Genomic DNA, 12528 nt, shown 5'->3' on the forward strand with positions numbered 1-12528 from the left:
TATCTAACAATTGATTTCTTGAGAATCAGGGCAGCAAGCTCTCCCGAACCTTCCATACGTTCTCAGCCCGCTTCTGTATGTCGATGTATCTCTCATCTTGGCTGGTACATAGGCGCAACGAAGTTCGTATTTCTAGCATGGATATGTACTTTTCTGTATCTGTCCGAGTATTCCGTCCAAGAAATTCCTCCAGCCTTGTCAATACCAAGATCAACTTGATTGGACCATACTTCGGGATTGATTTTCGGTGGTTCGGCTTGGTTCCTGATCTGTATCAGCCTCATATTACAACAAATTTAGCCAGACCAGAACGGCATCATGCACTTGCAATGGACATTAGAGATATTGCCGGCGTACAAAATTTTGATTAGTGTGCTTTTGGGCTAATTTTGCAGTTGTGCGATGGCTCCAAGATGTTGTGGCAAATCAACATCATGACAATGCCCAGAGGGCAGCAGGCTAATACCATAATAGTGAAAATATATACGTCGGAAAGAGAGTGACTTTCAGTCCGTATATCGTTCATCCTTGGTTACGTACTTGAAGATAAATGGTCTCGGTAATCCTATCGAAGGATATGATGCGAACAACTAAAACAACAGAATTACAAGACAACAGACAGTCTGATGGGGATCCACTTCGAAAGAACCATGGCCTCGTGTATGTGCATGAATATATCCATCAAAGCCAATACATTGAGAACAAATTAAACTTTAGATTCGACCGTGAGTTTTTATGTTTCTAAAGCATTTGAGGATTGCCTCATGCTACTAGGATGATGATATATTGATGTAAACATTCTACACATTGAGGTGCCCACCTCTCGAAAATGGATAACTTAAAACAGCATATGGCTTTCGTACTTGTCTATCATTTATAGTCTCCAGAAACGTAAGGTTCCGTCAGAATCTGGGATAATAAGCAGCTTGGAATCCCTCGAGCAGACCATTTCCCCGCGTGGACACCTGCTGATCTTAGTGTCTGGTCCCCGTGTAAACTGCTGCTTGAGATTCGTAGCCAGATTATATATCTCAACCGTTCCCTCAAGTATCCGGAAGATCAACTTGTCGCCGATAAACTGTACGCCTCCAATAGTTGCGTATTCCTGCATCATAGAATCATCAAAATGCAGAGACCATCTCTGTTTCTCCATTCCTGTATAAGGGTCCCACAGGCAAAGTGCACCAATCTGAAGCCCACCAGCCAAAAATCTTCCATCCGGACTCCAGGCCATGGAGCGCGACTATGTAGGTAATTTGATACATGAGACTGGCTGTGCCGTGGGGATATTGTAAATATGAATAAGATCACGACCTTCCTGGCTGATAGCTAAATATTTAGAGTCTGGGGAGAAGGCACCGCACTAAAGTTGGCCGCCCAAGGGTCTAATAATATGAAGGGATTTGCCGGAGAGAATATCCCAGATCCGCACGGTGCTATCCCACGATATGGAAGCAGCAAGGGAGTTATCTGGGCTGATGCTGATCCATATTACAATGTCTGTGTGATCTTGGAGCTGATGTCGAATTAATCGGCTATCTACATCCCAGAGAATAACACAGGGGGAGTAACGGCAATTCCCAGTATAATAGTCAATTGTAACGTTTTGGACGATGTATATCATCGTTTTACCGTCAGGACTGAAGACAGCCCCCCCGAATGAGCCCAATTCGCCGGGGAAACAGTGCATGAATTGTTGTTCTTGTTCCTCTTTCGAGGAAGGCATTTTCATGCCATACTGATCAAGCTCCCATACTATAATGTACCCGTTTCCTCCACCTTCTTCTTCACTCTGTGATGATAACAAATAGCGTGGGGCATCCGGCTTGTCGATCGAGTCCTTATCTAGGCTGGGTGCAAAGGCGACAGTAACTACCTCCCCAGGATGTCCATGTAACACATCGACTCGCTCCTTGGTGTTCACACGGAATAAGTGAATTTGATTTGCAATTCCTATTGCAATTATCTGATTATCTGGACTTATGGCAGGGGTGGTCGCCTCCCCGTCGAGAAAGATCTTTGCTTCTTCCTGACCCCAGTACTTTGGATAGCCATTCTCCCAAGTGGCCGGCACACCAGACAATGAAGCAAAATCCGAACGGATGCAATATGTCCAATTCTTAAGAAATTTTCGTTCGTCCATTTCATTGTCATTCTCTTCACAGGATATAGGATCCCCCGTGTGTTCTGAAGAGCTGCTGAATGATGACTCGGACGTCATACTGTGAAAGACTCCTTTGGGCTAAAGAGGAAAGTAGAATACGGGGCAGACCAGAAATTCGCGGGTGTATTTCGGAAGAAGGCAGAGACGATAGTAAACTAGTTAATTCATCGCTCTACTCATGACTCAGCGGCACATCGGGCACCCACCATTTGATAATTGACATGCTAATCCCCACTAGTTCGACTACTAATTTTCTTTGCTCCTGGCCGGTGCAAAGCTTAGTTAGTACATGGCTCTTCGTAATACTATAACCAGCAGGGATCAGACAAAAGACAATTTTGGTCAGACGGTAGACGTGTATACTTATTAGACAACACTCTAACTGAATGCTATGATAAATACAAAGAATCAAGACGCCAATATAGGAATGCTTCCAAATCCCAGCAGGATATCATTCTATTGTCACAGAAAAGCCAACTTTTATGTGCCTAACTTCATTTCTGGCCCTCCTTCTCGAGCTTTCTCCGCTTAGACCGCAGCTTGGCAGCCTCTTCGGACTTCTGCTTGTTCGAGTACATCATCTTCTCGAGGAGCTTGCGCTTCTTCCGGCTCATCATCATCTTCTGTCTCTCCAGCTCTTCCTCCTCCTTGCGCTTCTTGGAGGCGATCTTCTTGGCCTGAGCGGACTTCTTCTTGGCTGCTTCGCCAGCACCACCACCAGACGAGAAAGGAAGGCCAGCAGCTTCAGCCTCCAGCTCCTTCTGGTGCTGTGTCCGGGCGGCCTCCTCTTCATCCTCAGACTCGGAGGCGGCCTCGTTGTCCTCGAAGCCGCCGAAGTCCTCATCCTCTTCCTCGCTCTCGCTCTCGTCCTCATCAGTCTCAGCGACATCCATGCCACCGTTGATATCGGACTCTTCCTCGCTTTTAGCCTCGGACTCCTCTTCCTTGGTCTCGGCCTTCTTCTCATCAGTGGCCTCCTCCATCTCTTCGTCGCTGTCTTCGTCCAGCTCTGCCTCACCTTCCTCCTCCTGCTCGGCCAAGCTGGCGCGGGGGTCATAGCCACCCTTGGAAGGCTTGACCCACGGGCTCAGGTGAGGGGGAAGAGTGGCACCCGGGGCGTACAGATCAGCACGAAGGAGCTTGCCCTCGTTGATGCAGTCCCACACCCATTGGGGCTGGACATAGGTTCTGCCGGGAATGCGGGTTCCCGGTCTGACCTTCTGAGCAGCACCGTCTGTCGAAGCAGCAGGGATAGCGGGCAGGGAAGACTCAGGCAAAGAAGGGCGATCGACAATCTGGTGGGTGATGCGAGTATCCGTCTCATCGTGGGTGAAAGCTCCGTCACCGAGGACAGCGTCCCATCCAATCCTGGTGCAGCCGAAGGAGCGAAGGATGAACTCCAGGGGCGCCTTGGGGGCCTCACGGGAAACGTAGAAAACGAAAGGTGCGAACAGAGAACCAGCCTCATCTCCGCTCAAGTCGGGCTGGGGAAGAGTGTCGGCCTCGGGGGCAGTAGGCTCGAACTTGTCGATAGCCTCGGAAGCTTCTTCGGCTGTCTCGGTAACCTGCTCGTCTCTAGTCTGATCCAAGCCTGCGGTCTTGATGACCTTGTCGACCTTGGCCTGAACCTCCTTGGAGACTTCCTGGTTGGAAGGCTTGCTCGCCTGCTTGTTGGCTTCGAGAGCCTTGGGGGCTTCGCCGACGGTGCGACCCTCCAGAGTGAAGGCCGCCAACTCAGCACCATTCTCATCGCTCCTCTTGTCGAACTTGGGGGGATAGCGAAGACCAAGAGTCGAGTAAAGACGGTAGTTGACGAATCCGAGCAGAGTCGTGTAGAAGTCGACGAAAGTGGCCATGATACGGTAGTCGACGTCGCCATTGACACGCTGCACAAAGCGGTAGGGCACAAGCCACATGATGTCCTGTCCCTGGATAGTCGCCTGGTAGTAGATACCCTTGATCGACAGGAAAGATTTGCGCAGAGAGTTCGTGGTGATCAGGTAGTGCTGGAACTCGTGGGTAACCCGCTGGCAGAGAGCGATGGTCTTGGCTGGGACATGGGGAGAAGAGGGGAGGTTGGCAAAGAGGAACAGCAGAGACAAGGCATCGTCGAGATCTCTCAGAGCGTCAATGAATGTCGGGTAGCGCTCCTTGATGATATGGTCCAAGGTGAGCTTCGGCGCATGGTTCTTCTCCAAACGGGACGCATCAGAGACTTCACCACGTCCAAGGGAGCGAGCAATCTTCTTCGCAAGTGCCTTTTGGTCACGGAACTTCCTCAGGAGGGGCTCATGGAGGAGGAACTGAATATCTTTCGTGTAGTAGAAAGTGGTGTTGGGAGTGGAGGTCTTGGAAGCCTTCTTCTTGTTCCGGGGCTCACGGGGGTAAATTCCTGTTTTGCGACAAAGAACGAATCAGTACCATGTATATGACTTTAAACCCTCAATCTATCGAAAGGATATGCATACCCTTGAAGATACATAGTCGACGGAAATCCGGGAGGGAAATCTGAAGTTTGCGCACGGCCTGGGTTCTGGTAATGTAGTTTTTGGCCTGGCCAGAGGTTCCTGAAAAAAAGGAGATTGTTAGCATGAAATTGTCGCATGAAAATTAGGAGTGTAAGTACCCTTCTTCTTAATCTTAGCCATGTTTGCGACTGTTCTGGTGCAAGTGTTGCGGGTTGAAGATTGGAGAAAATCCCGATAACCAGGAAAATCTCGATAAGTTTTTTTTTTTCTTTTACTTTTCTGGATCAGCAGCTCGGAGTGGTCCGTGCACGGCGGAAAAGGGAAATGCGCGGAGTCTTGGCACGTGAAGCCAACCGGACAGCTGGAGATCCGCGGCCTCCAACTCCCCAAGCGTTTCATGGCCGTTGCATAGGCCGTCTCTTGATCAATACGGGCATGCGCTGAGTGATCAGCTTCTTTGAAGTCAGTATGGGGGTAGATCATAGGAAAGCCGCCGTGTTCGGTGGTGCTCTGGCCCTGCGACTTCTTCTCTCAGTACTATTTCCCTCACTCCCCGACTTGTTGACGGGTAGAGTCGAGGTATCAACACCGGTGACCAGCTTCAAGAGACGTAAGTCAGAGGTTGCGGACTTGAGGTTACTGGAAGCTAATACTCGCTCTTATAGTTCAAGAAGGTCTTTTCCTGTACATGCGCAATGTTTCCCCCTATGACGGAGGCGTCTTCCACCAGGTACAACCGACGACTATACATTCGAGTAAACCCTCCTAACAGAGTACAGGCACCGCTACTTCTTCCTCTATTTTCCCTCCTACCGAACGCGCAATCCCATCCTCTTCCTACTGCGTTATTCTATGCGATGATAGACCTGGTGAATGCAAATGCTCTGGTTACGATCTCGGAGTCTGGACAGGCGGTATCGGGGAGATTCTATTCGGCATTGCGAAAGCATATCAGGTGGGATGGAGTGTCTATTGCGGCATGGTAAATGGCGGACATCTATACTTTGTGTTTCTCGGTGCTGACCTTGTCAGGTTCCTGTTCAATCCCTTCACCATCGCTACCTGCTTGGGCCGGTCGACCGGGGTGTTCACTACGACTGGAATCCTATACGCCTTTTCAAGCGCTGTCACCGGAAACAGTCTGAATGCAATGCTGTCTCTGGGGCTTGCATCGTATCTATCGATATACCCAGCACTTCTCCTCATCCCGCTTGTTCTTCTATGCTACGACCAGCGAGTCCAGAAGACTAAGGTTTCCTCCGGTACCATACCGTTCGCTCTACAACACTTCGCAATCTTCCTTGCATGCATTCTGGGACTGCTTGGCATATCCACCTTGTTGATTGGCGACTTTGACACCTTCATCTCTGCGACATATGGCTTCCAGTTGCTCGTGCCTGACCTGACCCCCAACGTTGGCCTATGGTGGTACTTCTTCATCGAAATCTTCGACTCCTTCCGGGAGTTCTTCCTTGGGGTGTTCTGGCTTCACTTGGCTGCGTACATGGGCGGCCTTACTGTGCGACTGCGCCGGCAACCTTTGTTTGTGCTGACGTCCCTTTTGGGCATCTTTGCCATTTTCAAACCGTATCCCAGCATTTCCGACGCATCCTTATACTTCGCCCTGCTCCCACTCTACCGCCACCTCTTCCCTCGTAAGCATATCCCCTCGTGCATCTATTGACATGTGCTAATGCTATTTAGTGATGCGATACACCTTTTTCGCAATCTCCGCCCTCCTCTACGCCACTCTCTTAGGACCCGCATTCTACCATCTCTGGATCTACGCCGGCTCCGGAAACGCCAACTTCTTCTACGCCATCACTCTTGTATGGAGTCTCGGTCTATCGATATTACTAGCCGACACCATCTTCGCCGCCCTCCGCGACGAATGGGAACACGACAACCCCGAGTTGCGCGGCAAAGAAGTGCGACAAGTTTAAGTTCAAATTTAACTGTACTTTACTATACATACCCACACCATAGCATCCATCCAAAGAATCAAATATTCAATAGATCATACATACGGCCCACCATTCAACCTAACAGACATAATCCTATAATCCGGCTCCTTAACCATCCCATTCCTCAACCTCCTCGGCCGAGGACTATACTCATCCGTATCAAACCCAATAGCCTCATAAAGCCTCTGAGCCACCCCATTCGACGTAAACACCGTCAACATCGCCTTCTCCACCCCAACCCGTCTCCCTATCTCCATCAGCACAAGTAGTAGCCGCTTCCCAAGCCCTTGCTTCTGCACCTCAGACGACAAATGGATCTCGTAGAGATACACCACCTCTTTCCCATCTTCGTACGTAATCATGAATGACATGAATCCGACCACATCCCCTTCACCATCACTTGGTGTTAACTCTTCCCGACGAACAACTAAATACTTCATATCAGGAAGCTTCATCTCCTTCTTCTTCTTACTGGGAGACCACCCCGTTGAGGAATTCCTGTATGCCTCGGAGGATGTCTCCTCGATAAGATCAAAGCATGCATTTAGGTCGGTGGTAGGGATGCTGGCTGCGGAGTGGATGGAAAATTTATACCTCTGCTCGTCAGTTGATGATGGGGGTTCGGGTTGGTAGGTGTATGTCAGAAACTCTGGGGTGATGTATTCTGAAGTGAATTTTCGGATGCTGAGTTTGTTGGTGCGCTCGACGAGCGGGAGTGATGATAATAATGATGGGTTGTCTGCGATGCGGTCAGTAACATGCTCTTGTTATATTATAGGATATTTTCATCATATATTTTTATCTAACGTACATTGACTCCCATCGCGCTCATACTCATGATCATGTGGTTGGGACTTAGTACTAGTAGCTTGTGTCTTCTTCGGGTGTTGTACGCGTCTCCGCCGCGCGGTAGTAGTAGTGGTGGTGGTGGTATTCTTGGTAACTCGGCCTGCTTGAACGGATGATGACATTTTCGCGCTCGCTTTATGTGTGTTTTTGATATATAAGTATTTCGTGTTTCACTTTGTTCAGAATTCTAAGAGAGATGTGTCTTGGTATTAATGCTTCGCTGAGTGTTGAAGAATTGATGTGTCGTGTGGGCGAGGTGATTGGCTGATGTGCGGGATTTCCGTTGTCCAGTTTTCCCATGGCAGGGCGTTGTGCCGGGATGGAGTGTTGTACATGCATGCATGCATGGGTGTGTTGTGCATGGTGGAGGGTACGTTGCTTTTTCTAGTTCTCTATAGAGTTTGTTTTAGGCTTTGATAGCACTGTCTACGTTTTGTTTTGCATTTCTCTTGTCATTGTCGTGTTCATGATACTTTCTGCAAGCTGTATATATATATATTGAGATGGTGGCGGACAGGTCTGAGCAGTTGTAATAAAATGATAGTAGGATACAGATATCTAAGCTTCCTCAGCTCTCAACTTCGCCGCAAACTCCTCAGCCCGTCTCTCGGCCTCTTCAGCCCCTAGTTCCCCGAAAATGTCAATTCCCCAACGGAAGGGGTAGTTGTAGCGCGTGTTGCGATCGAGCTTGTTCAGGGCCTCGAATTCGGCGTCGGGGATGATGAAGTCTACTATCGTTAATAAATCGCGGCACAGAAGGGAGTATACAAGAACTACCTTGGAAGTTACTCTCAATCCGGGATGGGGTAACACTTTTTGGCAAGACGGCCGTGCCGCGCTGAACAGCCCATGAGATCAATAATTGAGCGGGCTCCTTTTCCAGCTTCTTCGCGATTTCTTGAACCTGGGGGTCGTCGATGACACTGTGTATGGATTAGCGCGCGATGAAGATAACGTATCGTTTATACCTACCGAGGTAGCTCGTAGATGTTGTTCCCCAGAGGGCTGTATGCGACAGGAAGGATGTTCTAGTTTATCTCTGTCAGCAAAGCTATTACTTCAGCAGTTACGGAGACGGTGCTTACCTTCTCCTTCAGGTACTCAGTGAGCTTGGGCTGGAGTAAGTAAGGGTGGGCCTCGATCTGGTTCGCAGCAGGCGGGATAGTCGCGGTCTTGAGCAGCTCCTCTACCTTCTCGACGGTGAAGTTGCTCACACCGATACTGCGAACCTTGCCCTTTCGGACTAGGTCCTCCATGGCTTTCCAGGTTTCAGAGATCGGAACGTCTGCCAGCCGGAAGCGTTTTGTCACCGGGTCTAGGGGAGGCTGGAAAGAGTTCTGGTGGATGAATGCCACGGGCCAGTGGATCTGGGGTTGTCAGTAGGATCTGGGGAGGATTATAGATACTGACGTACCAAGTATAGATCGAGATAGTCGGTCTGGAGATCCTTGAGGGTCTTGTTGACGGCCTCTTCTACATTTTCGGGGTGATGGTGGGTATTCCATAGCTTGCTGGTGATCTAGAAGGCCATGAAATGAAGCTGTTAGTTGAAGTGTGCATGACAATAGGAATGCGACATGGGTACAGACAAAGATTTCCTCGCGCGGCACTCCTGATTTCTTCCAGCCATCTCCGACTTCTGTTTCGTTCTGATAGATGGCGGCGGCATCGATGTGACGATATCCAGAGCGCAGAGCTGCCTCAACCGCGTTCTCTACCTCGTGGGGTTTGGACAACTGGGACTGTCAGTTTGCGATGAGTTGAATCTCTCGTTTGCTTCGCATACCCATGTCCCTAAACCCACGGCGGGGATCTCGTATCCCGAGTTAAGTTTGAAGGTACGTCCCAAAGACATATTGCTATAGACAAGAGTGTGGTGTATTGGGGGAGATGTGATGTTTGTGTAAGTGAACAGAGGCCACGAATGTAAAGTTCAAGGGGAAAAGAGAGCGCCATGGTCAGGGAGTGAGGGGATAACAGATTACCCCTCATTCAACCGTCGATCCCGTCCACGCAATGCGATATCAAATCATGTTAAGCACTGAGCCTATGGAATCCACTGGTTGAGTGATGGATGGTGCAATTTAGCCGTTTCTGTTGTCAACTCATCCTGCTGGGTGATTGCGCGATGCTTTAGGTCCCGCTTAGTTTCGCCAGATAAATGGCTGGACAACCTGATCTATACTATCTGACGAGGAGAGACTTCCAATATTCATGCCACAACTTCAGTAATGCAGTAATAAGGAGTAGAGTAATTTGTCAATCATTTTAGGATAAACAAGTGGTCTGGACTACTACTTCAATAGACCGGTTGACCATTAGGCTCTGTATGATCATTGATAGTCTGACAGGAGGGCAGCCATCTATATTATGGATGATAGAACTGAGTTCCAACTCCGTCGTATGGAGAAGCTTCTGGCGACTTCGCACCAGGCTGGCGATGCTGCGTAGCTTATTACAAAGTAGTTATTTTCCGGCAATCTCGAAGCCTACGTCACTTGTTCCTCAACATCGTGACCTAAATGTCCCCGGAATGGAACTGCAATCAGATGATCGTAAATTAAGGACTGTTGAATGTTATCAGAGCGAGAGAAAATACCCGAATTGTAACTGGAGTCTTAAATAACGGAGATAAAGATGGTTTATGGGGTGTCGGAGAATTAACGATCGCGATGTAAAGCGCCTGGGAATGCGCGGAGTTCCCTCGGCTTATCCGCGTACTGCTTGTGCGGGCTGATAGTCTTGAGTTCGGGTCACAATGCGCATAAAACCCCGTGCCCGGTATAGATGATTAGTATTATTGTCAACAGTCTCAACACGTTACAACTATTCTGTCAATGGCTTGCGGGCCGGTTTTTCGGCGTTTGAAAACCAAGGTCCTCTCGGCCTTCGAACCCGGGGAAGCGGTTGTCCCTCCAACGCCCACGTGCCCCGCGCCACTCACCGAATACTAGGGCATAGTCTACATGTAAGACGGCTTTCTCATGCAACATATCACCTTTAAAAGTAGTGGTACTCTACATTTGACTTCTACAAACATATATATTACTGATTTACTAATACCTAAGTTGACCAAATTGCAGTCCCCGAGATAATCCCGATAAGGTAAGGGAAGCCAAAAGGGAGAAGACCGACACCAAACAGGAAAAGTCTGCTTTTTCTCTGGCGGGGCCCATGGTCCACCTCGCCCAGCTTCACTTCTTCATTTATCTTCCACCATCTTCCCTAGGCGAGGAAAGTCGGGGCTTTTGCTCAATTACTGCTATAGATAGGAGAATTCGCTGCACGGTGATGATGAATTGCCTGATTTCAGATTGTCAATAATACATCAGCATGGAGGAACGAAGGCGCAGCGAATTGATCCCCAGCATACTATATTCTGGAGGTTTCAGGCACGACTCATACTATTAATGCCCCACTCGCATAGAATGATGGAAGAACGGATTTATCAGCAAAAGAACCATCGTGGGAACAACTGCCTTCTCTATGCGTACCTTGATTTGCTGGTTCAGCTCAGGTCTCCATATTCTAAACCTTCATTCCCTTAACTAGTTAAGTCTTGTGGCCTTATTATTAAGCCCACCGTCACTCAAGTGGAGCTTGCCCACTTACGTCAATAAACCAAGAGCAAGAGCTCTTTAAAAAGCTACAAACCTCCCAACCAAGATGGATTCTAAGGATTGATCGCATTCTGTTTCTATTGTCACCTGTCACTCGCTGCACATCCACCTTCCAGAACTAATACACACCAGAAAAATGGGCGCTACATCTCAGAAGCAGTGGACCGTCCTCAACAAGGACAACGACTTCGATGGCCTCACCTTTGGCGAGGCCCCTGTCCCAAAAGTCGGTGAGAACGAGGTTTTGGTGAAGTTCCACGCTGCGTCGTTGAACTTCCGTGACCTGATCATCCCCAAGGTGCGTTTCTCATCCCCAGCTGCCAGCCAACTGTTTTCCTGTCCGTTACGCTGTATTCCTGACAAATAATTGTTATTGTTACAGGGCCAATATCCCTTTGCGCTCAACTTCCCCGTTGTTCCTGGTTCCGATGGTGCCGGTGAGGTTGTCGAGACTGGCTCCAAGGTGACCCAGTTCAAGAAGGGTGACAAGGTTGTCACTCTGTTCAACCAGCAACACCAGTACGGCCCTATCGATGGCCGCGGTGCCAGCTCTGGTCTTGGTGGTGTTATTGACGGTACCCTCCGCCAGTACGGTGCCTTCAACGAGAACGGTCTCGTCAAGAGCCCCGAAAACCTCAACCACCTCGAAGCCAGCACTCTCTCCTGCGCTGCTCTGACGAGCTGGAATGCTTTGTATGGCTTGAAGCCTTTGCAGCCTGGTCAGACTGTGTTGGTACAGGGAACCGGAGGTGTTAGCATTTTCGCTTTGCAGGTAATATTCCCATGCCCAGGGCTCGTAGAACACACCAAGGCTGACGCATATACCTCACTAGTTTGCTAAAGCGGCCGGCGCAAGGGTCATTGCTACTACCTCGTCCGAGGAGAAGGCGAAGAAACTGAAGGAGTTGGGTGCCGACCATGTCATCAACTACAAGACTGAGCCCAACTGGGGTGATGTGGCCCGCAAGCTGACTCCCGACAACGTTGGTGTCGACCACATTATCGAGGTCGGAGGCAGCGGTACTCTCAACGAGAGTTTCAAGTGCATCAAGTTCGAGGGTGTGATCAGCATCATCGGATTTGTCGGTGGTGTTGACCCCAAGTCCATGCCCAACGTTCTCGATACCTTGAGCCACATTTGTACTGTCCGTGGTATCTATGTTGGTAGCAAGGCTATGATGAACGACATGGTCAGGGCCATTGAGGCCAACAACATCCACCCGGTTGTGGATGAGAAGGTCTTCACCCTGGAGCAGACTCGGGAAGCCTACGAGTACATGGTGAGTGGCTTCTCCGCACAATGTTTTGATTAAATGCTAACATAACGAATAGTGGGGACGCAACCACTTTGGCAAGCTGGCCATCAAGATCGAATAAATGCGATAGTGGCGAGGCAGATCCCTTAGATACGACGTAAATTGTATGATTGCACGAATACCAATATAATTTCAATATTACAATTT

At 49.2% G+C, this 12528-nt stretch overlaps 6 protein-coding genes across 6 annotated transcripts; 2 read left to right on the forward strand and 4 right to left on the reverse strand.

Annotated features, from left to right (window-relative positions):
* Positions 1-854: 854 nt before the first annotated feature.
* Positions 855-2275, reverse strand: BO79DRAFT_270328 (WD40 repeat domain-containing protein). Its single transcript, XM_025687281.1, has 2 exons — positions 1365-2275; positions 855-1223 (listed from the first exon to the last, which is right to left on the reverse strand). The coding sequence occupies exons 1-2, from the start codon at positions 2219-2221 to the stop codon at positions 875-877; spliced, it is 1206 nt and encodes a 401-aa protein (XP_025537580.1). The 5' UTR covers positions 2222-2275; the 3' UTR covers positions 855-874.
* A 232-nt stretch (positions 2276-2507) lies between these two features.
* Positions 2508-4862, reverse strand: nop7 (mRNA-binding ribosome synthesis protein NOP7). The gene is made up of 3 exons (XM_025679896.1): positions 4791-4862; positions 4633-4731; positions 2508-4556 (listed from the first exon to the last, which is right to left on the reverse strand). The coding sequence occupies exons 1-3, from the start codon at positions 4810-4812 to the stop codon at positions 2659-2661; spliced, it is 2019 nt and encodes a 672-aa protein (XP_025537581.1). The 5' UTR covers positions 4813-4862; the 3' UTR covers positions 2508-2658.
* A 182-nt stretch (positions 4863-5044) lies between these two features.
* Positions 5045-6575, forward strand: BO79DRAFT_246761 (GPI-anchor transamidase subunit GAB1; the record flags this gene model as incomplete). Its single annotated transcript, XM_025685593.1, has 5 exons — positions 5045-5242; positions 5298-5362; positions 5412-5614; positions 5665-6287; positions 6337-6575. Exons 1-5 carry the CDS (start codon positions 5101-5103, stop codon positions 6573-6575), a joined length of 1272 nt encoding a protein of 423 aa, XP_025537582.1. The 5' UTR covers positions 5045-5100.
* Positions 6576-6649: 74 nt separating this feature from the next.
* On the reverse strand, positions 6650-7567 carry BO79DRAFT_198783 (N-terminal L-serine N(alpha)-acetyltransferase NAT4; the record flags this gene model as incomplete). Its single annotated transcript, XM_025681370.1, has 2 exons — positions 6650-7335; positions 7408-7567. 2 exons carry the CDS (start codon positions 7565-7567, stop codon positions 6650-6652), a joined length of 846 nt encoding a protein of 281 aa, XP_025537583.1.
* A 349-nt stretch (positions 7568-7916) lies between these two features.
* On the reverse strand, positions 7917-9359 carry BO79DRAFT_177050 (aldo/keto reductase). The gene is made up of 7 exons (XM_025679897.1): positions 9232-9359; positions 9035-9181; positions 8860-8964; positions 8531-8812; positions 8418-8473; positions 8223-8368; positions 7917-8173 (listed from the first exon to the last, which is right to left on the reverse strand). The coding sequence occupies exons 1-7, from the start codon at positions 9298-9300 to the stop codon at positions 8004-8006; spliced, it is 975 nt and encodes a 324-aa protein (XP_025537584.1). The 5' UTR covers positions 9301-9359; the 3' UTR covers positions 7917-8003.
* A 1725-nt stretch (positions 9360-11084) lies between these two features.
* On the forward strand, positions 11085-12497 carry BO79DRAFT_177052 (zinc-dependent alcohol dehydrogenase family protein). The gene is made up of 4 exons (XM_025679898.1): positions 11085-11363; positions 11448-11837; positions 11899-12345; positions 12398-12497. Exons 1-4 carry the CDS (start codon positions 11202-11204, stop codon positions 12440-12442), a joined length of 1044 nt encoding a protein of 347 aa, XP_025537585.1. The 5' UTR covers positions 11085-11201; the 3' UTR covers positions 12443-12497.
* The last annotated feature ends 31 nt before the right edge of the window (positions 12498-12528 follow it).

This window comes from Aspergillus costaricaensis (genome assembly GCF_003184835.1).
Source record: "Aspergillus costaricaensis CBS 115574 unplaced genomic scaffold BO79scaffold_24, whole genome shotgun sequence".
NCBI classification, from domain to species: Eukaryota; Fungi; Ascomycota; class Eurotiomycetes; order Eurotiales; family Aspergillaceae; genus Aspergillus; species Aspergillus costaricensis.